The sequence below is a fragment of the Martes martes genome, assembly GCF_963455335.1.
Source record: "Martes martes genome assembly, chromosome: 4".
NCBI lineage: Eukaryota > Metazoa > Chordata > Mammalia > Carnivora > Mustelidae > Martes > Martes martes.
The window spans coordinates 10,670,608-10,696,446 of NC_137891.1; the positions used below are offsets into that span (position 1 = coordinate 10,670,608).

General features: G+C 46.4%; 1 protein-coding gene across 3 annotated transcripts in view; it reads left to right on the forward strand.

Annotated features, from left to right (window-relative positions):
- Window positions 1-25,419, forward strand: part of ADCY8 (adenylate cyclase 8) — a gene marked incomplete at both ends in the record, with an annotated part of 223,421 nt that extends 198,002 nt beyond the window's left edge. For all 3 annotated transcript variants that reach the window (XM_080799944.1, XM_080799945.1, XM_080799946.1), the window contains 5 exons: window positions 4,255-4,413; window positions 12,199-12,345; window positions 20,289-20,381; window positions 21,810-21,924; window positions 24,932-25,419. In XM_080799944.1, the coding sequence (XP_080656070.1) occupies window positions 4,255-4,413; window positions 12,199-12,345; window positions 20,289-20,381; window positions 21,810-21,924; window positions 24,932-25,419 (1,002 nt within the window). The remainder of the gene's footprint in view (window positions 1-4,254; window positions 4,414-12,198; window positions 12,346-20,288; window positions 20,382-21,809; window positions 21,925-24,931) is intronic.
- Between the last annotated feature and the right edge of the window lie 420 nt (window positions 25,420-25,839).

Consider the following 25,839-nt stretch of genomic DNA (forward strand, 5'->3'; position numbering starts at 1 on the left):
GCTTACTCCTCCAGGTACAGCTCATAAGGCAAAGGCAGGATAAATGCTTAATTCTTTTTTTTTTTAATTAAATTTTTTATTTCTTTTCAGCGTAACAGTATTCATTGTTTTTTCACCACACCCAGTGCTCCATGCAATCTGTACCCTCCCTAATACCCACCACCTGGTTCCCCCACCCTCCCACCCCGCCCCTTCAAAACCCTCAGGTTGTTTTTCAGAGTCCATAGTCTCTCATGGTTCACCTCCCCTTCCAATTTCCCTCAACTCCCTTCTCCTCTCCATCTACCCTTGTCCTCTATATTATTTGTTATGCTCCACCAATAAGTGAAACCATATGATACTTGACTTTCTCTGTTTGACTTATTTCACTCAGCATAATCTCTTCCAGTCCTGTCCATGTTGCTACAAAAGTTGGGTATTCGTCCTTTCTGATGGAGGCATAATACTCCATAGTGTATATGGACCACATCTTCCTTATCCATTCATCCGTTGAAGGGCATCTTGGTTCTTTCCACAGTTTGGCGACTGTGGCCATTGCTGCTATAAACATTGGGGTACAGATGGCCCTTCTTTTCACTACATCTGTATCTTTGGGGTAGATACCCAGCAGTGCAATTGCAGGGTCATAGGGAATATCTGTTTTTAATTTCCTGAGGAATCTCCACACTGTTCTCCAAAGTGGCTGCACCAGTTTGCATTCCCACCAACAGTGTAAGAGGGTTCCCCTTTCTCCACATCCTCTCCAACACACGTTGTTTCCTGTCTTGCTAATTTTGGCCATTCTAACTGGTGTAAGGTGGTATCTCAATGTGGTTTTGATTTGAATCTCCCTGATGGCTAAATGCTTAATTCTTTTCCTGTAACTGCTTTCCCTGTAAGTTTCCCAGTCAGTCTGTCCCCAAGCACCATCCAGAGATGATCAATGCGGTTGTGTGTCTTAAGTGTCATTGTGAACTGATGCATGCTGCCATAGTCCCTGTGTTTCAATCCATTGCAATCACTATCCTTATTAAAGCTTGATTTGTCACATCTTTGACACATGGGAGCCTGTTCACACAACCCCCATCATCTCTGGGGATGTTTTTACTTTCTGATGTGAAAAAGTGGTCCGGGCTCATACGTTTCCTGCCTTAAACTTCGGCCATTTCTGGAAGAGTGTGAGGTCATTTTTGTAAGAACTGATGTTTTGAAACCACAATCTAGACACTGGGAGTGTCTGCTACTACTAGATTTTCATTATTTCTAGGCTTTTTTGTCAGTGGCCAAGGTAGGAAATATGTACATACCATGAGTTCGTAGTGGTACTTATTGACTTTTGGCTTAGACCCATCAATTTTAGATACGCATCTCCTTTTTCCCTTCCCAGAAATACCAGGTCTCAGTGACACCAATACAATTACCTATTTGCTCTATCCTGAAATTCACATCCAGGAGTCTAAGAGTAATGATAGATACTACCACCAACAATACAATTGCTGTAAATGGTTTTGAGATTCTTTCTGAGTTCTTTTTATCCTCAGAATATTTCCTCCTACAAATGGGTCATCCAATTATTGTGTTAAAGACATTTGGAATATCTCCCCTTGGTGTGGTTATATGCATAGATTCATTTGTTGGTCTTCTGTCTGTTTGGTTTTTTTTTTTACCGAGTTTTTTTTAAACATCTGTTTAGTTTTATACTTACGTAAAATGTTTCCACAATTCAACAGCCAAGTTTATAAAACAAGATTTAATTTTTTAAAGATTTTTTTAAATTTATTTATTTGATAGAGAGAGAGATCACAAGTAAGCAGAGAGGCAGGCAGAGAGAGAGGGGGAAGCAGGCTCCCCGCTGAGCAGAGAGCCCGATGTGGGGCTCGATCCCAGGACCCTGAGATCATGACCTGAGCTGAAGGCAGAGGCTTAACCCACTGAGCCACCCAGGCACCCCCAAGATTTAATTTTAAAATTTTAAATTCTATCCCTATTTCTCCACTCTATTCCCTCCCTTCCTCATCTCTTCGGTGATGAGTTTTTGGTTTGACCTTTTATTCTTCTATTTTTCAATAAATAAAGAAAATATATACATGTGGACAGAGAGAGAAGTCGATGCCCCCTTTTCTATTTTTTAACTATTTATTTAAATTCAATTTCATTAACATATAGTGTATTATTAGTTTCGGGGGTAGAATTTAGAGATACATTAGTTGTATATAACACCCAGTGCTCATTACATCATTCTTCATGCCCATCCCCCAGTTACCTCATCCCCTTGACCCACCTTCCCTCCAGCAACCCTCAGTTTATTTCCTATAGTCTAGCATCTCTTAAAGTTTGCCTCTCTATATATTTTCATCTTATTTTATTTTTCCTTCTCTTCCCATACTTTCACCTGTCTTGTTTCTTAAACTCCACATATGACTGAAATTATATGGTATTTGTCTTTCTCTGACTGACTTCTGTTACTTAGCATAATCCCCTCCAGTTCCATCCATGACATAGACAATCCTTTTATAGATCAAAGGTGGAATATTCTACATGCTTTTCTCTACCTCGGAGACTAGTTCATCAAAGTATAAACAGTTTTCCTTTTTTTTTCTTCCTTGTAGCCATACATAATAGTTTCTTCAGCCAACAAAATGAACACCTGGGTTGTTTCCAGCTTTTGCTATTACAGATTCCACTGAAGGGGTAATCTTGTGCCTCTGCCTTTCCATATTTTCACCACCCACTGAGAGTTTCATGTAAGACAAAGGAAAGAAACTAACTGAGTGTTTTAAACCCTTGAATTCAGGGCATCTCATCATGTGTTTGGCCGCGCAACATATTGTCCATTTCATCAGTTAAAAAGACTTGGAAATAGGGACGCCTGGGTGGTTCAGTCAGTTAAGAGTCTGCCTTAGGTTCAGGTCATGATCCCAGAGTCCTGAGATTAAGCCCCGCATCAGGCTCCTTGCTCAGCGGGGAGCCTGCTTCTCTCTCTGCCCCTCCCTCTGCTTGTGCTCTCTCTCTCTCTCTCTGTCTCTGACAAATAAATGAATAAAATATTTTTTAAGATTTTATCTATTTATTTCACAGACAGATCACAAGTCAGACAGAGATCACAAGTAGGCAGAGAGGCAGGCAGAGAGAGAGAGGAGGAAGCAGGCTCCCTGCTGAGCAGAGAGCCTGATGGAGGGCTCGATCCCAGGACCCTGGGATCATGATCTGAGCCGAAGACAGAGGCTTTAACCCACTGAGCCACCCAGGCGCCCCTAAATGAATAAATTCTTTTAAAAAAAAAAAGAGTTGGAAATAATGGTATCCCCAAACTGTGGTAAATATGGTTTAGGAGATCCTTTAAAAGGAAGCTGTCTGTTCTCCAGTGCAGGTAAACTAAGACATGGGGAAGCTAATAATGTGCATTGAGGACCTACTGTGAGCCACGTGCCTTCTCTGTAACCCCCTAAATAATTCTCCTTCCAGTCCCATGTGCTCATGGGTGTTCATCCCAGTTGTAGAGATAAAGAATCTGTGATGAAGTCACGAGTCTGGGTTACAACGTTTGAATGTGGGCCCGGGACCCTAAGCCACATCTGTCTCTCAACTTAGAATCCGTGATCCTCTCATTCACTTCTTCTTCTTGCCTCGTGATGAAGAGCTCAGACTCTGGAGTTCGTTCCTGCCCTGGCTTCCCCACTCACTAGTGTGCAATTTTGGTCAAGTCACTCAACGCTACTTGCTTTGATTTTCTCATCTATAAGATAAGGGTTGAGAATGATACCTCCCTATCAGGGTTGTTGTGTGATGAAGGAAATGAATGGATGTTTATTGTTTCGAATAGACAATAAATGTTGCTGGTACATAGCAACCACCATCTACGTGTTGGCCGGCTTTATTATCGGAATTTACTTGTGGAGTCCACACATACTGACAGAGCACCTCCCTTGTGCCTGCCATGGTGCTCCATGGTAAGGAGATCATTGAACAGGTGAAAGGACTCCTGAACTCAACACACCTATAATCTACGAGACGACACAGTCATCCCCAGAGAGTCACACAATCACAAAATTATAGACGTCTTAATGGTAGGACAGGAAGGTCCACAGCCCCATGGAGTCAAATCACCCTCCATTCTCTTGGCGTCGGGCAAAATGCCCCCAGCATGTTCAGCTCAGGCTCTGTTTTGTTGGTGAAGGGTTCCACAGAGGCATTCTCCCCCCTCCTACCCTGTGTGCCTGAGCCTATACCACAGGAGCTCACCCGTTCCTTCTCTTTCTCTCTCACACACGGCAGCTGGAGTACACAGCCCGCCTTGACTTCCTTTGGCGAGTACAGGCCAAAGAGGAGATCAATGAGATGAAGGAGCTGAGGGAACACAATGAGAACATGCTCCGGAACATTCTACCCAGCCACGTGGCCCGCCACTTCCTGGAGAAAGACCGAGACAATGAGGTGAGCCCAGGCTTGTCTAGCTGGAAAGAACAGTGGTGGTGGGAGGGGTGCAGTTGGACACACTGGTCCGGAGTTCTGGGAGAATCCCACTGCCCTTGCATGAGCACCCGAGAACGGAGACCAGGCTACCCCAGAGTGCCAGGCCACCCAGACTGCCCAGCACCGTGAAGTCTACGCAGGGTCTCTCCAGCCTCGGGTACCTCATCCGTAAGATGGACTTCATGCAGGCTCCATCATGAGAATGGATTGAAATTTGAGCTTCACATACATTTATGCACGTCTTTATGTGTTTCCATGGAGTCGGCTCTCCAGTGTCTTCTTGCTCTGTGGGTAAGATGTTACCATTGGCGTTACCTGCTGATCCGCTGAAGACATTTGGGTTTGTGAACCTTGCCTGAGGGTAGAACTAGGAGAGAGCCCCTCCCCCCAGGGTCCATTTCCTACCCAAGCCACCACAGCAAGATCAGTGGAAGAGAAGTAAAGGTGATGAATAAGCTGCTGCTTGAACAATCTTGATGCACCGGGACACTGGAGGTCTCCTGGATGCACAACCAAGCACCACCCACCCTCCTCGACAGATGGAGTTCTCTGGAATTAGCTTCAGGCCTGCTTTGCTCAAGGCTCCCTAAGATCAGGGCTTTGTTGCAAGAACTTCTTGACGAATCAAAGAAAGCAAAGAGACTATTGCTGTGCACTCACCATGACCACCAGAAGGAGCAGGTGAAACCCTGGAGGCCTCGGAGGAAAAGCTGGAAGAGAAATGAAAAGAAAGCTGCTTTTCGATTAAAACACCCAAACAATGCAATATCTGGGACCAGGGGGGAAGAGCAAGAATATACTGGCTTTATCCTGAAAGGAAAGAAACCGCCCAGAGATGCTGAGGTCACCAGCTGTGGTTCAGGCCGAACCTCCACTGAGCAAAATAAATGACAGGTTCAGCCTTAATCATAGAAGACATGTTCAATTCCAATGTCTTGCCATGCTTATTTGAGGTTTTATTTTTTTGTTAACATATAATGTATTATTTCAGGGGCACAGGTCTGAGATTCGTATTTGAGGTTTTAAATACTTAAATAGTTCACAGTTGACCAGGCTTAACCACAAAGTTTTGACATGGCCTAGAGAATGCTCACCCTATAAATAACCATTTACAGAACACCTGCTGCATGCCAGGTACTGAGATAGGCCGTTGAAGTAAATGATCTTTCGTTCTAGCTACAGTCTTAAGAGGAGAGTTCATCACCCTATATTATTGACGAGGACTCAGACCCCCAGAGAGGGCTGTGATGTGCCTTCCTGTACGTAAGCGATGTTGTGAGTCAAATCCAGCCACGAGGATTCCTTGCCTCTGTGCTGCACTGCCCCTACCATGCCTCTGGGGGTTGGCAAGACCAGTGTGTACATGTGTATGTGTGTGAGAGAGAGAGACAGACAGACAGACAGACAGAGTAACATGAGAAGGAGTGACACAGGCAGAGACAGGAATGCTGTAACCTGCGGGAACTCCCGACATCCTGTTTTGTTCTTGTGAGAGGCCTCCTTAGCTCCTCTTTTTGCTACAAATTGGAGCTACGATATGAACTTCTGCAAGGCTGGGGTCTGGACATTGTGAGTTTGCAGCCATAGCACTGCTCAGGGGTAAGAATGATAATCCCCATTTTGTAGAAGAAAGTGAGGATCTGAGAAGTGAGAACACAGAGGTGGTGAGTACTGAGCTTGAATTCACACCCACGTCTGTGCAACTGCAGAGCTAAGTCTCACGTTTTGTCCCACGTTGCTGTTAGGGCATGAGCGAGAGAGAAGGGGCAGCAGTGACAAACACTGACTCAAATCATCTGAACACAGGGTGGTGGACAGAGCCTTGCCCCCTGGGACACACTGTCCGGTTGGTCCTGGCTAAGTACCCCCACAAAGGTTCTGGCAGCTTCTGCTAGTCTGCTGGACTTTTGGCTTAGATTAGTGCTCACCAACCCAGGACAGGGAATTTCTCACAGATGAGGCCCCCTGGGCTGGGTCATCAGTGTTGAGTAGGTTATTGCTGAATTCCAGGAAGCCCACTTGTTCTTTATAGCTTTTTGACGACCTGCAGAATGGACACTAATGAGGGCAGGTGTCCTGGGTGCGGCAAAGTGCGTACAGCACACATTCCGTCTCTGTCACTCACCAGCTGTGTGACCTATGGTAGCTTACCCAACCTCTCTGAATCCATTTTTTTCTTCATCAGATTCGTGAGGAAATAATTCCTCATGACTTCAGTGTGAGAATCTTGCTGATGTTAGTGTGAGAACTCAATTGAGAAAGAACATATTAAGGGCCCAGCACAGCCTGGTGCAGTGGGTTCAGTATAGAAAGGCAGTGTGGTGTTCTCAAAAGCCTGATGCCCTCGATTCAATCCCATCTCCTCTTCCCACTACCTCTGGAACTGAGCAAGGGATGAATCCCTCTGGACCTCACTTTCCTCACCTACAAAGTAACAGTCTTTTGCAACTTGGTCCAATTGCTACAATGTTTCCATGAGTAATTATGCATAAAGCATCTAAATGGTGCTTGGCCCATTTTAGGAGCACACTGAGTTGTTGCTATTGTTTTTGATAAAGGTGAGCCATGATTATCTTTTTGTTCCTTTGCAATCCCAATCCCCCACCCACTGTCTCATACACTCAGTCACTCATTCACTCAGCATGTATTTATTCAGGGAAACCATGTACCAGGTGTTGTTCTAGATCCTGGGGATCAAACAGTGAACAAAGAAAAAGAAAATTCCTTGCCTATATGGAGCATGCATTTTCAGGGACAGATAGACATGAACGTGAAAAACTATACAGGATAGTGCCCAGTAGTGATTAGTCCTTGGCAGACAGAATAAGCTGAGTAAGAAAACAGAGTAGGTGAAGGAGGTGGGGTTGACACTGGAGGGTCTCTCCAAGGCAGTGATGTTCTCACAGAAACCTGAGGCTACTAATAAAGTCAACTGGCCTCAGACATTGTTCCTCCCCAGCAGCGAGGTGGCTTAACTCAGTATAAGAAACCGAGGACCTGGAACCAGGCAGGCCTAGGTGCCCTGAGCCAAGAACCGACTGAGTCTTCATCCTGATATCTGGGCAGAACAGGGACTGTGCATACGCTCAAAATCCTCTATGAAGCCCAGACCAGAAGACGATAGAACAATAATAGCTTTTCTATATTCATCAATCCCTCCCCAGTTTACAGTGCTCTGATGTTCTTTGAGCCCAAAATAGCAAGAAACAGATGGCATTCTCAAAGTGGTTGACTGGGGAGTGTTGAACAATGGGATTGTCTTTAAAGGTGTAGGCAGGTGGCTGGCACTCTTCCATGCCCCCCCCAACCCCTCACCTCCTTTGTGTGCACACAAATTCCATCTCTGTTATTAACTAGCTGTGTGACCTAGGGCAGCTTACCCAGCCTCTCTGAGTTCCACATCTGATTCATAGGAAATAATACAGACCTTGCTGAGTCAATGTGAGAATTCAATCAGGGGAGAACACATGAAGTGCTCAATGCAGCCCAGTGCAAGTTGGGTTCAGTATAGAAAGGCCACCTGGTGCACTTGAAAGTCCACTGCCCTAGATTTGGTTCCTTATAGCCACTTTCTTCACCAGTTAGCATCGGACAGAGAGGACTGAGCCTCCTCCCACCCCACTCCAATAGGATACAACAAAGTCAAGATCTGAACTCAGGTCCTAGGTCTTGAAGTTTATGCTCTGGGAATCCCAACACCGCATGTCAAATCAACCATCCATTCAGAAGGACTTACCAGATCCAGCTTCCAGCCCCAGTGATATTTATTCCTAGGCATTACCCTGATTATTAATATTGTTATTGGGGTGGTGGTTGTTATTGTTGGTGGTGGTTGGGGTCCTGGTGTCTACTTATTAACATTAATAGCAGCAGTGGCAGCATCGCTCTGGAGTCAGACTGCCTGGGCAGGGGGTGAATTCCACCTCTGTCTCTTAACCGCGGGTCTTGGGTAAATGACCTACGGCTATGTGCCTCAGTTTCCCTTCAAGTACACCAGGATCTTAACTATATCTAAGTCCTGGGATTGTGAGCACTCAACACGGTGATGTGTGTGCAGCCTTCTGTGTAAGGCTTGTCACACAGGAAGCTCCCCATAGATGTAGCTGACATTATTAGCATTATTTGTGTTATATAAGCAATCGGAACATTCTGATTGTCAGCAGAAGCTGAGAAGAAAAACCAAGAAGAGGCTGGGAGAAGCTAGGATTTGTGAGAACACTCAGGCAGATAAATGATTGATGAGAAACCCCTGGAGACCCGCCTTTATATCACAGTGGCATTTATAGATCACCAGGCAGAAGTGGGAGGCAAGCTGGCCCACTGGGTCATTATGGACTGGATTTCAGAAGGCGCTGGTAGGGTTTTCTATTTTCTCTCTGTTTTAAACAGAAAATAGAAATAATGAGTGTTATGGGCTGAACTGTGTCTCCCACGATTCATATGTCGAAGTCCTAACCCCCAGTACCTCTGAATGCAACTGTATTTAGAGATAGGATTTTTAAAGAGGTGATTATGTTCCAATGAGGCCATTAGGGCAGGGCCCTAATCCGCCCTGACTGTGTCTTTGTAAAAGAAGATTAGGACACACAGGCAGAGGGGAGACCATGTGAGGACATGGGAAGAAGACGGCATCTCCAAGTTAAGGAGAGAGCCTGCAGGAAAAAACAGCCCTGCTGACCCTTGATCTTAGACTTTGTAGCATCTAGAACAGTGAGAGAATCAATTTCTGGGTTTAAGCCACCCAGTCTGTGGCACTTTGTGATGGTAGCCTGAACAAATTAACACGATATGTAACAAATGGATTTTTTGTGTTCCAAATCACAGCCAGTTGGAGGAGTCAGATACAACAGAGAGTAAGTCTCCTTCTGGGGTATCTCTCCTTCTGGGGTATCACTCCTTTGCTCAAGGCCAAGGTGAATGGACACCCCTTAGAAAGCCAGGTGCCATGGCTCAGCTCCTTGGCCACAATCTGCTCTCCTCACACCCTTCCCAGCCCAACTCAGTGCAGCCAGTCACCACCAGCCTGTGCTCTTTTGGACAAGGACTCGTGAAAGTATTCACTCAGATTCATCCACGCATGAAGCCCAAGACTGATTGATCTTGAATCAGGGACACCATCTTTCTCAGACCAAGGGCATGAAAGCCAGAGGAGAAGAGCCCAAGTGTGCAGAGTGGGGAGGGTCCTTGAGGTCTTCCAACCCTAACTCTTCCACTGCTAATGGTATGATCTAGAACAAAACAACAGTTTAACTCCTCAATCTCTCTCTCTCTCTCTCTCTCTCTCTCTCTCTCTCTCTCTCACACACACACACACACACACACATTTTCCTTATCCGTAAAGTGGCAATAAGAATCAGTGCCTATTTCACAGGATCATTGCAAGGATTAAATCATTGAATTCATATGAGAGCACTTGGTTAACTTTATTGTTTTCTGCAAAGACCAGGGAGGCATTAATTTCAACAGGTTAGAGCATTTTCCTTGCACCAGATGCAAGAGACAGCACGCATGATAGCGCAGGCCTCCAGAAAATATGAACTGGGTGATTAGAGTGCACTAGGATGAATGGCATGGGGTCTTTGCCTCATAGAATTCACACTAAATGAAGAGACAGATGGTCGGAATCAAAGCATTCAAGTGTGAGGGGTGTGTGTGTGTGTGTGTGTGTGTGTACGCGCACGCGTGCTCACTTCCAAAAGCAGACCCTGAGACAAGGATTTGAGTGAAAGTATTTCACTTGGAGGTGGTTCCAGGAAGCCCAGGCAGGCAGGACAGTGAGAAGCAAGAGAAGGGCTAAATGAGGCGCTACCAGACTAGTTACCTCTGTGGGGGACTGGAGCTCAATCCCACTGGGAATTCAGGACAAGTCAAAAGCATACCTCACAGCTGCCTGGCCCAAGGAGTGAAGGAGCTGAGACCATAAGGCAATTGCCATCAGTCACGGGCTGAGAGCACCTGCCCAGGGACATTAAATTCCTGGAGCGGTGAGCCCGCTGTTCACGGGGGCAGAGTGCCCTCTAGTGGTCAGAGAAAATCTCCATGCAAAGCTACGCAAGAGCCCACAGCAGGACTTGGGGGAGAGAAGCTGTCAGTCAAGAAACCTGCAGCATCTACTACGGTGAATACACAGGAGTACAATGCTTCGCTGTTTCTGGAACACGAGGTCCAATGCAGGGAATCACAGGCAATGAGGCTGAAGAGAAAGGTGGAGGCTAGGGCATGGTGTTTGAGCTTCATCCTGAGGGTAGCTGTGGGCCACTGGCAGGTTTTAAGAATGGGAGAGGCATGGTCGATATTCTGTCTTTAAAAGAGCACTGCGGCCACCATGGGAAACACGCTTTGGGATGGGACAAGACAAGGCAGGGAACCCAGTGTGGGGAGGAAGATGGGTAGCCATTGGGCAGGAGGGGCAGAAAAAATATCTGAGACAAAAAGAAAGCCAGCAGAAGATGGCCATTTATTGAATCTGGACATGATGGGGAAGAAGGTGTCAAAGCATCTCTAAGCATCTCTAACCTTGATGACTCAGAGACACTGGTGCCACCCACTGAGAGCATGAGGGGGCAGGTTTAGGCAGAGAGGAGATGCGTTTGGGTGTGGCATTTATAGCTTGAGGAGTACGAAGACAACCCAGCTTGGGGCCCAGCAGCTGGAAGCCCAAGAATGGGAGCTGACTTGAAGACAGGAGTTCAGAGGCTGTCCCGCCTGAATGTTGGAGAAAGGTTAAGAGCACACGAGATGGCCCGGGTAAGTGTGTGAACTCTGGCCCTGGCTGTGGGTCAAGGACAGAACCACAGCCATCATCAACATTTCAGATGGAAGGTAAGCCCCAAAAGGCATCTCTGAAGGAGCCCAACATAAGGAACACAAACGTGGCATCACTGAAACAAGGAAAGTCAAGAGACTCGTGGTCTTGCGAGGGATGACCACACTGGCCTGCACAGGTGTCCCAGAAGACATGAAACGATACCCGTGTAGTGATTTTTTTTTCCACTTTGGCTGGCAGTTTAACCCACTCCAGAGTCACTTCATCTCAGCGTGACGTGTGAGTGAACACGGCCAGGGTGGGGAGAGGCAATGGAGGAAACTCGCTTGGGAAGTTTGCACAGATGTCCCCTAAATGTCATATAGGGGACATTTGAAGGGGGGAGGGGTGTGGAGGAGAAAGAGGTGGGGGAAGAGAAGGAATAAAGAAAAAGATCACAGCAGGAGGAAGTCGCTGAAGAAGTTAGAAGCAGGAACTGCCAAGACATCCGGTAGGAACGCTGACCTTCAGCAGAAGGAAAATGCACTGTCTGCAACGAAAGCAGAAGGAATGAAAATAAATATGAACATAGACACAAGTATGAGTATTGGAACAGAGCTGGGTCACCACCAAGAGCCCTAGTTTTTGCCACAGAGGTAAGAGATGAGATCATTTCTTGAAAGGAATTGAGTGGGGAGTGAAGTTAGGGACAATGGTGAGGGTTTGAACTCATTGCTAGGAGAACAGAGAAGGAAACTGACCAAGGACAAAGAATCTGCAGTCAGAACGCGGGGCCCAGCCAAGGCTGGAGACCATGAATTGTCAATGGCCCCAGGACATGTGGCTACAGTATTGACATGATGGTGTCAGAGCCTCATTCTCTGTCCTCTCCATGGACACCTATACATGGGTGCAAGTGCACATGCTCATGGGGGAGCATCACCACAGAACCTCACCTCTGATGACCGTTTCTGGCTCCCTCTGTGTGTCTCCCCATGCAGGAGCTGTACTCTCAATCCTATGATGCCGTCGGGGTGATGTTTGCCTCCATCCCGGGGTTTGCAGACTTTTACTCTCAGACTGAAATGAATAACCAAGGAGTGGAGTGTCTGCGCCTGCTGAATGAAATCATTGCTGACTTCGATGAGGTAAATCAAAGCCTCAGAAACCTACAGTCCCCAGTGGGCATCACTGTTGTCCTAGCATCACGTTCGCTGTGGCAATAGCTTGTACTCACAGAACCACAGGCTGTAGTGTGAACACAAACATGTATTATCTAATTTAAGTATCATGTGAGATAAACACCATTGTTTTTCCATCTGGGGGGTCGAGATCAGAAGTCTCAGCGAGGCAGGGCAATCCAACCTAATGGCAAACCACCATCAAATGGCAAAACCAGCACTTGATTGGAGGCCACTGCTACGCAGACACTGGCATCACAGAGACTTGGGACTGATGGGGACATTTCTCCATCTCCTCAAAGTGCCAGAGTTAAAACCATCAATTCACATTTGGTCAAAGACCAAAATACAAGTATGCACATGTTCCAGATAGTGCTTTCTCCTTTTAGGCTCCATGAGTGTAAAGAACACATGACATAGGGGGATATACTTATACTGCACTGTATTTACATGAACAGATTTGGCAGGAGTGATCCTCTGCCACCCCCATCTTCTAGCTTCAAGTAGGGCACCATTGTCTATCCATTTGCCCAGGCCTGAGAAGGGAAGTGATTCATCGAGAAAATGCTAAGGAAGAGTCCATGCAAAGATGGGATCTGACGGAGGTCTAGCCTCCTAGCCTGATCCCTGGGGAGCTCTGCAGCATAAGTGACACCACAGGGTTGTTTCACACTGAGGCAAGGGGGCCAAGTGTACACCTATGTTTGTCAGCCATTGGTTGTCGGTTGCCCCTTAGTGGAGAAAGTTGCCTCACTTCCCAGGCATTCCCAGCGAGGGGGTTCTCAATGGCTCAAGGCAGTTCTCCAAAAAAGGGTGCAGCAGTGCATTGTCAGCAGCCAGACCTCATGGCATTCTTGAGAATGACCCCATACTGGAGATGTGGATGGAGCACCAAGAGCATTTGTTACATCATTCAATGTCCTCTCCCTTGATCCCCATGTTCCATTTAGCTACTGAATTCTGTGGGTTCCGTCTTGATGGAGGAAGGTCCACCCCTTCATCAGCATCAGTACTGCCCTCTTCTTGCTCTTGGCCATCTTACTTCTCCCCTGGATGACTGCAGCATTCCCTAGCTGCCCCTGCCTGCACCTTACCTCAGCCATCACCAAAAACATGACTATCTTTTCACATCCCTTAAACCTAAAGCCTGTCAGTGGCTCCATTTGTCAACTCCTCATAAGGTCACCTGAGGCTTTGCGCTTGCTATCCCTGTACGCTCTCTGGCCTTTCTTCCCACTGCATGCCAGCTGGCCCCCTACCCACCATCCAGCTGCTTACAAGCCATTATGCCCACCTGGCTATTCCACACTCTGCTCTTTCTACTCCAAATTATGCCATCCTTACCATACTCTGTCCTGTCTCCCTCAATATCATGGCCAGCAGAAAACCTAATACTGAACACTCCTTTCAAATATCTTCTCTAATGCTGACACCTCTTCTAATCTCCTTTCTAGCCACATAAATGTTGTCACTCCTATTTCCATGAAAAACTTATACTCTGAAACTTTCCATCATGGAGCCTGAAACCCTTCAGTGTACAGATCTGCAGCCCGCACTAGCCACTAAGTTCTGGGAAAGAGACCCACCTTATTAGTATAGGTGTTTACCATGTGTTGCCACAAATGCAAAACAATTTCAATATATAGCATTCAGTTGTTACTTATCCGTCAACAAAACCCACATGGTAGGAATTATTAGCTTTCGTTTTATAAAGAAGCAACACTGAGGCTCTGGGACACAAAGAGATCCCAGGCTTTTGCCACCACTAAGTAGTGCTGCCAACATTTGAACCCAGGTCCACCATACTGTTTTGGTTTTTAACCATTAACTGGCATTTATGGTTCTAGTTCTGTAGTCAAAAAGGCAACAGTGATCATTTTAGTTGTTCTAGGGATGGAAGTGGGGATCAAGATAAATAAGACATGGTCACTCCTTGTTTCCCTAGCCTCACAGTCTGGTGAGGAACAAGAAGACTGAATCACCTTTACTCGGGAAGTCAGCGGTTAAGTGTACTCATACAGAACGCCTTGCATTGTGGAGAGTGGAGGGTGATTCCATGATAATAGTACCTTTATTCCATCTCTTTGTGCCAGGCCATACACTCCTAAAGATAGAAATTATACTCTAATGTAACCTGTTAAGTCCTCATGGACTAGCACTGTGCCTAGAACATAGAAGATGTTCATAACAGATACTTACTAAGTATTTGCTAAAGGGATAAATCAATCAATCAATCAATCAGTTAATTAATAGGGGACATAAACAAGCTAGAAATTAGCAAGGTGAAGATAAACTAGTGTAATCCAAAACATATCTTTAAATAAAAACTAATAACAATATAGCTGCATTTTTTTAAAAAAATGGCTGAAGATTGAGCCATGAGGCTGTTTTATTTTAAACTCTATAGCCCTTCATCCCCCAAAAGTACTCAAGAGCATGTTTTTAAATTATAATAAATAAATACGAACTAAATTTTCCTCTCTGTGCCCCAATTTGTAGACACCTGGTGTCTTACAAAAATAAGACAGCACCCTTAGTGGCAGAGGTGGGTTTTTGCAGAGGGAAGTTGGATTGGCTAGGAGAGGGAAGATTGGTCCTGGAGCTGGGTTTTAGACCAGGAGGAGGAGAAGGGGAGGAACTGGAGGGAAGTGAGAGAAGAGAAGAGGGCAGAGATGAGAGGGAGAATCGAAAAGAAGTTGTTAGGGAGGATGTGGAGAAAGGGGAACCCTCTTACACTGCTAGTGGGAATGCAAACCGGTGCAGCAATTCTGGAAGACAATATGGAGTTTCCACAAAAAGCTAAAAACAGATCTGCCCTACGACATAGCAATTACACTAATAGGTATTTGTCCAAAAGATACAAGCATAGTTATTCAAAGGGGCACCTGCACCCCAATGTTTATAGTAACAATGTCCACCACAATAGCCAAACTATGGAAAGAATCCAAGTGTCCATTGACTGATGAAAAAAAAAAATATATATATATATACACACACACACACACACACACACACACACACACCTATATATATATGGATATGGATATGTATACATATATATATATACACACCTATATACATATACATATGTGTATATCCATATATACACATACACAATGGGATATTACTTAGCCATCAAAAAGGATGGACTCTTGCCATTTGCAAGGATATAGATGAAACTTAGCATAACACTAAGTAAAGTATGTCAGAGAACAATAAATACCGTATGACTTCACTCATATGTGGAATTTAAAAAACAAAACAGATGAACATAAAGGAAGGGAAGAAAAAATAAAATAAGACGAAATCAGAGAGGGGGACAAACCATAGAGACTCTTAACTCTAGGAAACAAACAGGGTTGTTGGAGGGGAGGGGAGTGGGAGGATTGGGTAACTGGGTGAGGGGCATGAAGGAGGGCATGTGATATAATGAGTACTGGGTGTTATATGCAATTAATGAATCACAGTATATGTTAATGCAGTATATGTTAACTAATTATAACACAGTATATGTTAACTAATTGAATTTTAAATTAAAACATTTTTTAAAAGGAAAGAAGGGGAGGAAAGGGGAAGAAGTAGAAGGGAAGGGGCAGAGGAGGAAGAGGGAAGAGCACGCGGTCAGCAGAAACATTCCCCACATGGGTCCTTGGGGTACCCAGACATGCCTTCTTCCTTTGTGTCAAGAGAGACCATCCTCAGCATCAGTACTGCCCTCTTCTTGCTCTTGGCCGTCTTACTTCTCCGCATTCTGCCCTGGCTAAGCTCCAGCCAGATGCCCCGACGCTGACTTTAGTAATGACGTTGCTCTTCTTGCTGATAAAAGTACCACAGGAATCTGAGAGCATGTGACACTCTTTCTTGTCTCAGAGGAAAGCAGAACATTGCATGGACTGCATGCTCCAAGACTGGGTTTGAAATAACCCCATGCTGGGCCTCCTTGCCCCATGGCCCCTGCTCCCACATCTCAGTGCTCCATGCAGATGAGTGAATTAATAAGGGGGTTGATTAGGAACCATGTTATGTCCCCAGATGCTTTTAGCTATATGGCAGATACATTTGCTGCAGGGACATTTGTTGAGATAATGAAGCCTCTTGCTGCCTTCTGATTGACTTCTGAGGAGGAGGCAGCTTTGTCTGAGCCTGAAATTGGCCCATGGCCAAGTCATTCCAAAAGAAGAGGAAAGAAGAGTCCCCCTTCCCTGTAGGAAGCTGGGGAAAGGCAATTATAAGGAGGCAGAGGGAGGGAGAGGGACAACCGAAGATATGCCAAGATCCCCAAGCTAATATTTGAACAGCCACAGGGCTGCTAAGAGACCAAACCTGCTTGGTCGTGTGCAAGGGTGAATGTCAGATGTGATCCCAGGCTAAGGACGTGCAGGCTGCTCCAGCCACTTCCCTTCCTGGGTGCAGTTGGCGGAACCTTCACCAGAGCAGAACAGTGGCTTCACGTTCACTCAAGAAACAAAAATAATACACAAAGCATGCCTCAGCTGTGAATCAGGCTATACACATGCACACACACACATACACACACACACCCCCCAAACCAAATCACAAAAGCACCTGCCAGTGTTTTCCTTGTTTCCCAGAAGAATTTCTCTCCGGCTGGAATTTTTCTCATTTTCTTAGCTCCAGATTAATTTTGAGAGGACGCCTGTAGCAAGTCGTGTGTAGAAAACCCATCTCATCTTCTTTGTCTGACCCACCTGTGGCATGAGCCCCTGAGCATATTATAGGCTTAAAGGGAGACAGAGAAAACCAAAAGTTGTATCTAAATCCCTACCAACATAGGGGAATCGGAGGTTAGAGCTTAGCCCTGGGAGCCAGGGAGGTTTGAGTTTTGAACCTACATCCTCCACCCAGGGCTGCTTCATGGATGTGTGACCTGCATGGGGCAGATAGTGAGAAACAGTCAGAATCTGGATATCTTTGAAGGTGAGCTAAGGATTTCCTGAAGGATTGGATGTGGGTTATTGTTGGGTCCATAATCAAAGGAATAAGACTGATACAAAGCGAAGATCAAGCAAAGCTTTATTTCGTGCCAAGCATCGAGAATCAAACTAACCGGCCAGGGCCATCTCTTACAAAGAGGTGACCCCTCCCAGCCTCACAGACTAACTTTTATAGAGGTGGTTGAGCCTGGCTATACACAGGTGGCCAATGAGACTGCAAAACACAGAGAAAACTGCACAGTCATGCTAGGTCACACACAGGTGGCCAATTGAATTTCAATTTACCCTACTAGATATACGCGTGCCCCACTGATTGGATGTCTCCACCTGGCCTGACCCGCCCTTGTATCTGGGCTTTGCAAGTAAGTTCCTCTGGGAGGGGCAGGGTCAATCTAAGTTCACTGCATAAACACAAAATGGCTCCCTCTGGCAGTAGGCCCTTACAGTTATGATGTTTTTATCCAGAACAGTCAGAAAAGTGGAGACACCGTTACTCAAGATGGCAGGTGGGTAGAGAGGACCAAGGGTATAGTTTTGGGAATGGCAGGCTAGTGATGCCTCTGAGGCCTGTGACGGGGATGTCACTGAGCAACTTTGTGCAGAAAGAGTCTGATGGTCAAGGGAAAACACATACATTTAGAAATCTTCAGCAAAGAGATCACAAGGGAGTAAGTCATTTTTTTAAGTTTTTTTTTTTTTAATTTATGGAATAAAGGGAGGAATAGAGGGAGAGGGAGAGAGAGAATCTTAATCAGACTCCCCACTGAACATGGAGCAGGACACAGGGCTCAATCCCATGACTCTTAGATCGTGACCTGAGCAGAAATCAAGAATTGGCCGCTTAACTGACTGAGCCACCCAGGCACCCCAGGTGAGTTAAAATGAAAAAGAGAAGAGGTATGAGGCCTGAGCTTTGGGACCACCGACACCATGAGTTAAGGAAGATAAGAAGGAACTAGCAGGGCGCCTGGGTGGCTCAGTGGGTTAAGCCGCTGCCTTCGGCTCAGGTCATGGTCTCAGGGTCCTGGGATCGAGTCCCGCATCGGGCACTCTGCTCGGCAGGGAGCCCGCTTCCTTCTCTCTCTCTCTGCCTGCCTCTCTGTCTACTGTGATCTCTCTCTGTCAAATAAATAAATAAAATCTTTAAAAAAAAAATAAAAAATAAAAAAAAAAGAAGGAACTAGCAAAGGGGACTGAGGAATTGCCAGTGACATGGAAGAAAACCCATGAGTGGACAGAAACCATGTGTTTGGGAAAGATGTCACTGTCCATTGTCAGATCCTGCCAGTGGGCCAAGCAGGGTGAGGCCAGTGGTCAATCAATGGGAAAAGTGTCACAAGTCCGGACAAGAGCAATGTCACTGTCAAGTGGGGACTCGGGATGCCAGTCTAGAGTGGATTTAGAAAAGAACAGGGAAGAAGTTGGAGGCAGTGAGGAGAGACAACTCTTTGAGTATTTTTATAGCAAAAGAAATGTGGTGTCCACAAGGACTTTTCTTAAGATGGGAAAAATAACCACAGCCCTCTTCTTGCTTCTTTGAACCTACTGTGCATTTTCCCCAACCTCCAGCCATCATTTGTCTTGTCCCCTCTGTCCCGATGCTCCTTCCAATCCTTTCCATGCTTGTTTCCCAGCATACAAAACCATGCACACACACTAAACGACCCTTCCTTCCTCACTCTTAAAAGTGAAGCTAGAGATCATTTGCTCAGCAAGGCCTCCAGATGTTATCAAAATGCTCCATTCTCCCCGTTCCTACACCCGGTATATTTCCATCATGCACTTTACTAGAATTGAACTGGGGCACATTTTGTGCAATTATTTCTTTAACATGTGGTCCCCACCCCTGCCTGGGCTGTCAGCCCTCTGATGGATGGCTGGAACCTCCCATCTTATTCATGAGATATCGCAGAAGCTCAATGGATAGTTGCTGTATTAGTCACTACCATTGCTGTAACAAATCACCACCAATTTAGTGACTTGAAACAACAGAAATGTATTATGTTGCAGTTTAGAGGTCAGAAGTCCAAAATGGATCTCACAGGTTAAATCAAAGTGTCAGCAGGGCTGTGTTCCTTCTGGAGGCTCAAGGGAGAATCCATGTCATTGCAGCTTCTAAAGGCCACCTGCGTTCCTTGCCTTGTGGCTCCTTCCTCCATCTGTAGAGCCGGCAGTCACACCTCTGACTTCTGCTTCTGCCCCCACATTGCTTTCTCTAACTTTCCTGCCTCCTCCTTTCGCTTATAAGGATGCTCATGATTACTTGGGGGCACACCCAGCTAATCTAGGGAATCTCCTTATCTCAGAATCATTAACTTCATCACATCTACAAAGTCTTTTCTGCCATGGAAGGTAACATATCCTCGGGTTCCAAGGATTAGGACATGGACATCTGTTGGGGAGAGTAGAATGGGAAGCCACAGGAGGGTTTTGCATGGACTGGGGACATGATCTGACTTGCTATGGAGTGGGATCACTCTGGCTGCTGGCGTGGGAGTGTGGGGGTGAGGGAGGGAGCAGGTAGGTCATGGTCGTACAACAACCAGGTATAAGCCAACAATGGCTCAGACCAGGATGCTGACAGCAAGTGTTAAGATTCCAAATACATGTTGAAGGTACAGCCAAAAAGATTTGTTGGTGGATCGGGGAACATTTGTGATTTCTTTTTTGAACCAATAAAATAACCATATATTTTAAAGATTCATTGAAACAGATATACTCCTTAAAAAGTATCTGGGCACACCCATTGTGACGCCTGGCACTTAGCAGGTGCTCAGTAAACATATGTTGACTGCCTTAAGGCATGCTTCTCAGAGAGAAAAGTAGCTGTCTCAAGGATGCTAAACCAGGCACAGGTAGTCCTCATTGTGAGCCGGGGGCCTGTTTCAGGAAAGCACCCGCGTCTTCTGGAAGAATAAACACCAGGACTAACATCATTGCCTGGATCTATTTTAGCTGCTTGGCGAAGACCGGTTCCAAGACATTGAAAAGATTAAGACCATTGGCAGCACCTACATGGCCGTGTCAGGCCTGTCCCCCGAAAAACAGGTAAAGAAACTCCTTACTCTCAGCCACACTGCATGGCAGATGCCTCACTGTGGTCATGCCGGTGAAGGCAGTGAGGCCACTGTCACCAGGCTGCAGGAGGGCTGGTGGGGAGAGACTCTGATGAACGGGATATTCTAGTTGTGTGACGTACATTTGCTCCCACGGGCAGTGGGGTCTACTAGATGAAACAATGCTTCTTTACGACTGAGAAACCTCTAGGCTCCATTCTGAACCTTGTTGTTGACTTGATGAACAAAATCAGGGCCACGAAATCACCCTGAGTATGAGTTAGTCGTGGATATTACCAAACCCCTGATGCCAGCCTATTTTCTTATTCTTATGGTATGTAAGAATATTAATAGTATCTCCCACTCTGTTGAGGGCTGACTGTGGGCCGGGCACCAGCGTCAAGTAGGAACACTAACATCTACCTTCCAGCGCTAGTAGATGAGACCTGAGACTATGTAATGCTCCCACGCAAAAGCCTACATGGATAGGAGTCTACGTTACTAGGAAGAAGGAATCCTCATTTCTTCTTCTCATCCTTCCTTCACTTGCTTTCCAACTAAAAACCTAGAAGCATTCCATGAGCACTTACCTGGGAAGACACTCACACTAGTCACTGGATGCACATGTGTGGAGCTTTATAGCAGGGTCCACAAAGTACAGCCTGCATGCCAGATCTGACCCACCATTTATTTTTGTCAATAAAACTTTATTGAAACACAGCCATACCCATATATACATAGTTTATCTTTGGCTCCTTTCAAGCTCACATGGCGGCATTGAGCAACCGTGACAAAGTCTAAAATATTTACTACCTGGCCCACCACTGAAATGAGTCGATCTGCTTTGCTCTGCTCTGCTCTGCTCTGCTAGGCTCTGCTCTGGAGGAGCACAAAGTGCTTTCAAATACGCAATCTCATGCAATCCCTGGGAGGCAGTCAGGGCATGTGTGCAAATCCCCATTTTATAGATGAGGAGATTGAGGTTCAGAGAGGCCCTGAGGCTTACTCTGCTCTTCCCTCAGGAGTTCTGTGAGCAAAGGTCTATATGAAACATCCCTTAAACAGATGGTGTGAGTGCTTCAAAGGAAATATACAGATTTCCTAACACTTAAACACACACACACACACACACACACACACACACCCTATAAGTGTACTCAGGAATGCATGGCACGTCAACCCAACAAGTGTAGGTGTGGGGCAAGGAATATGAAGAGCCAGGCATATTACATTCGCTTCAGCAAATCTCCCGTCATTCTGCGTTTCGGGGATGCTGCCGACTCGAGTGTACAGAGGCTCACATACCTGGTTATCTCCATCTCAGGGGCACACAGGTGGGTTAGGACATAGGACAGGCCCCTGCTGCAGAAAGGTTCATGTTCGCCACAGTGAATGAATTCCTCCCTCCCCTCTGCTCCAGCAATGTGAAGACAAGTGGGGGCATTTGTGCGCCCTGGCCGACTTCTCCCTCGCCCTGACTGAAAGCATACAGGAGATCAACAAGCATTCCTTCAACAATTTCGAACTCCGGATTGGTGAGTAGCCGCTGGAGGTGTGGTGAGTGGGGTCCCGTAAAGCTGGCTGGCCTGGCTCCATTGGAACCTCCCATGCCCTGGGCCGTGGGTAGCTTTCTCCTGCAAAATGCAGCAGGCTCGGTGTGACCCTGCCAAGGACAGGGACAGCATCAGCTCAGGCCAGTCCGGCCTTCTTGTCACTCAGGATGCCAGAAGCCAGGGAACAATGGTGGCCTGTGTACAGAAACACACAGCAAACACTACAAGTTACCTTTCCTGCAAGTTACTTGTGCAGTACCCTACCCACACAAGGCCCTGCTGAGGGAGAGAGATGAGTCATCTGTCCTTTCGTTATGACTTCATGTCATCTGCTGCTGTTGGTCAGTGTGCTGCTCTCCAGTCCTTCTGGATAATGCCCTGAAACAAAAGCAGGATTTGACTCCTAAGTTTGTCAGATGCTGTATTGCTCAGGGACAGACAGAAAACCTTTTAGCTCTTCCCTGGGTCACACAGCTCACACTTCCTTGAGCTTAGAGACATCCAGGAGTAATGCAACAGTGCAATGGAAATCATAGCAATGTGACTAGTGACCCTTTATGATGTGTATAACTCATCAATGTCTTCAACATCCCTGCTGATTCTAGAAGGCCTCCTCCAGCACAGTGTAAACACCCCAGCTCTAGTCCACATCCTCATTTCATAGTGGGTCAGTTCAGGCCCGGAGAAGGAGAGTAATAGCTTATGATCACACAGCCAAATGGCCACTCGGGAAGGGGCTCCAAGACATCGGGACAGATCAATGACATTCTGCCTGCCAGGCTCCAGGCTAACACAGCCTTTGCTGTAGTGTTCAGATTTTAGATGTCCTCTGGCCAGCATACCATCCGACTGACTTAGCTTTCCCTGAGTAGCTTTCAAGAAACAAGGGTCAAGAAATGCCAACATCTGACTTGTCAGAGCTAGCAAATGCCACGCACCTTTGTTCACCAAAATAAAAAGAAGTTCTGTTTTATGTTTCGGATCTATGGCTGGGATGCTCGGGGCTTGTTCCCACATGTTCCATCGACCCTATGTGTCCTTTCTGAAATCATTGACTACACACTTGAACGAGGACTGAAAAAGCAGAACATCAACCTTGAACAAAGCAGGAGATGTCGCTGGGGTCAGGGCTGACCCTTGGTGTGAAATTCAGAGTTCTGGCATCGTTCAGGGGTTAGAAGATCATTTTCATAGCTTCCCTGGGCATCTCAGTTTGTATTTGGGGACCACTGAGGCTGGTTCTACGACATTGGGCAAGCCATTCGAACCCTCTGAATGTCAGTTTTCTAGTGTGAAAGCTGGGCATGATATTATTTACCCCCACCTCACAGTAGTAACGCAGAATCAGACGGGGTAATGCCTGTTAGGTGGTCTGCAAATCATAGAGAGATCTCCGTCACTGTAGTTCCCATGTGGTCCAAAAGGTCTGTGTCCCCAATTTCTTAGTCACTTCTATCTGATTTTGTGTAGGGCAGGGAGGGGTTTGCTCTTCCCTCTGCCTGGAATGATCTAACCCAGATATCTGCATGGCTAGTCCTGTCACTGTCTTCAGATGTCCACTCAGAAAGGCTTTTCCTCACTACCCTCTCCCAGAATGTCCCCTCTCCTCTCTCCCCCTAACCCAACTGGTTTTTCTTTACAGCATTTATGATTCATTGATAAATTACTTTTTTGTTTGTTTGTTTCTGTCTCTCCCCAGTAGAAGGGAAGCTCCATGAGGGCTGGGGCTATGTCTCTTTTCCTTTCCACCATATCCCCCATGCCTGGAATAGTGTTGGTCCCGAGCAGGTGTCTAGTCAGTTTGGTAGAATACATGAGAAATTCTAAGTCTACTAGAAGGAGACAGACATGCCCACCAACATGATTAGTGAAATGCTATCATTCCTAGAAGAAGCCCATGTTGCATAAAAGAGGAGTCATTGAAACTGTCTTCAAAGACATTTGCCAAATTAACCATGGGATTGGGCAGATATGACAGGCCAAGCCAGGAGATCAGCAGGGACAAAGGCACAGAGGTGCATGAGGGCTGGTAGGTGAGGGCAAATCCAGCACTTTGGGGTGGGTACAAGGCAAGGTGAAGGGTGAGGAGGTGAAGGGGAAGGGGAGAGTGGTAGTGAAGGAGGCTGACAAAGCAGGCAAGAGCCAGATTCAAGAGGCCCTTGGCTGTGATTCCAAGGTGCATGGGTGGGCATCATCCTATAGGCCAAAGGAGCCATGGCAGGTGTTCAAGTGGGCTGGAGCTTGGTCAGATGGCCTTCAGCAGTGGTATGGAGGACGGTCTGCAGGAAGACAAGACAGGGGATGGGGAAGCCAGTTGGGAGGCTTTTGCCATGAACCAAGGGAATGAATCTCAGGACCTGAAAGCAGACAGAGAAGGAAAATGCCTACCCAAGCTCTCAGAGCTCTGTAGTAGCAGGGGCTGGAGGACACCCAACATCCTGACTCATGGTCCAGTGCTCTGTCTGTCCCAGCAGCTGAAATAAGTCATTGTCCATGTGAGAATAATAACAGTTTCTTCTTTTTATTTTTTAAAGATTTATTTACTTGACAGAGAGAAAGAGATCAGCAGAGAGGCAGGCAGAGAGAGAGGGGGAAGCCAGCTCCCTGCAGAGCAGAGAGCCCATTATGGGGCTTTATCCCAAGACCCTGAGATCATGACCTGAGCCAAAGGCAGAGGCTTAACCCACTGAGCCACCCAGGTGCCCCGTAACAGTTTCTTCTTGAGTCCTCCTTGGTTGTCAGGCACCATGCTAAGGCCTTGCTTCTATAATCTCAATTCATCTTCTACATTGTAGATGGGAAAAGTGAAGTCCACATAGGCTAAAGAATGGACACTGGCCATATATGTAATGAGTGACTGAGGCAGGATCCGGGCCCTACGATGTATCCGCAGGGACGACCCCCTCACTGCTCACTGTCCCAAGCAGGGGTGCAGCCATCTCAGAGATGTCCCTCTTCTCTCATCTCTCATTCCTTTGGTCACCTGCAGGCATCAGCCATGGCTCCGTGGTAGCTGGCGTTATAGGCGCTAAGAAACCACAGTATGACATTTGGGGCAAAACTGTGAACCTGGCAAGTCGAATGGACAGCACAGGGGTCAGCGGCAGGATCCAAGTCCCTGAGGAGACCTATCTCATCCTGAAGGACCAGGGCTTTGCCTTTGACTACCGAGGGGAGATCTATGTGAAGGGCATCAGTGAACAGGAAGGAAAAATTAAAACGTACTTTCTGCTGGGAAGAGTCCAACCCAATCCATTCATCTTGCCCCCAAGAAGACTGCCTGGGCAGTACTCCTTGGCCGCAGTCGTCCTGGGCCTTGTCCAGTCTCTCAACAGGCAGAGGCAGAAGCAGCTGCTCAACGAGAACAACAACACGGGGATTATCAAGGGTCATTACAACCGGCGGACTTTGTTGACACCCAGTGGGCCAGAGCCTGGAGCCCAAGCTGAAGGCACCGACAAGTCTGATTTGCCATAAAAGCATTTTCTTTGTGTTTCTTTTTTTGTATTTCTTTTATATATAAAATAAATATACTAATAAAAAGGTTTAATTTTTTTTAAAACAAGGATGGTTTCATTAGTCTTTGGCTACACTAACCTGAAGATAGGAGTTGAGTTTCTCTTCCATCACAGAACTTTACTGACCACCTCTTATGTACAAGGTTCTTTGGGAAGCACAGATAAATAAAGCCCAGTCCCTGACGTTGAGAGGTTCACAGTTGAGTGTGAAAGAGGGACTTGTAATCAGACATTTGACACACCTGCCTTTTATTGAGCTCCTGCAGTGTGCAGGGCCCAATGCCCAACTCTTTCCATAATGACCTCATGTAATCCCCGCAGTACTTTGTACGTCCCTTCAGCCAGCATATACTGAGCGCCTACAATGTGCCTCTGTTTT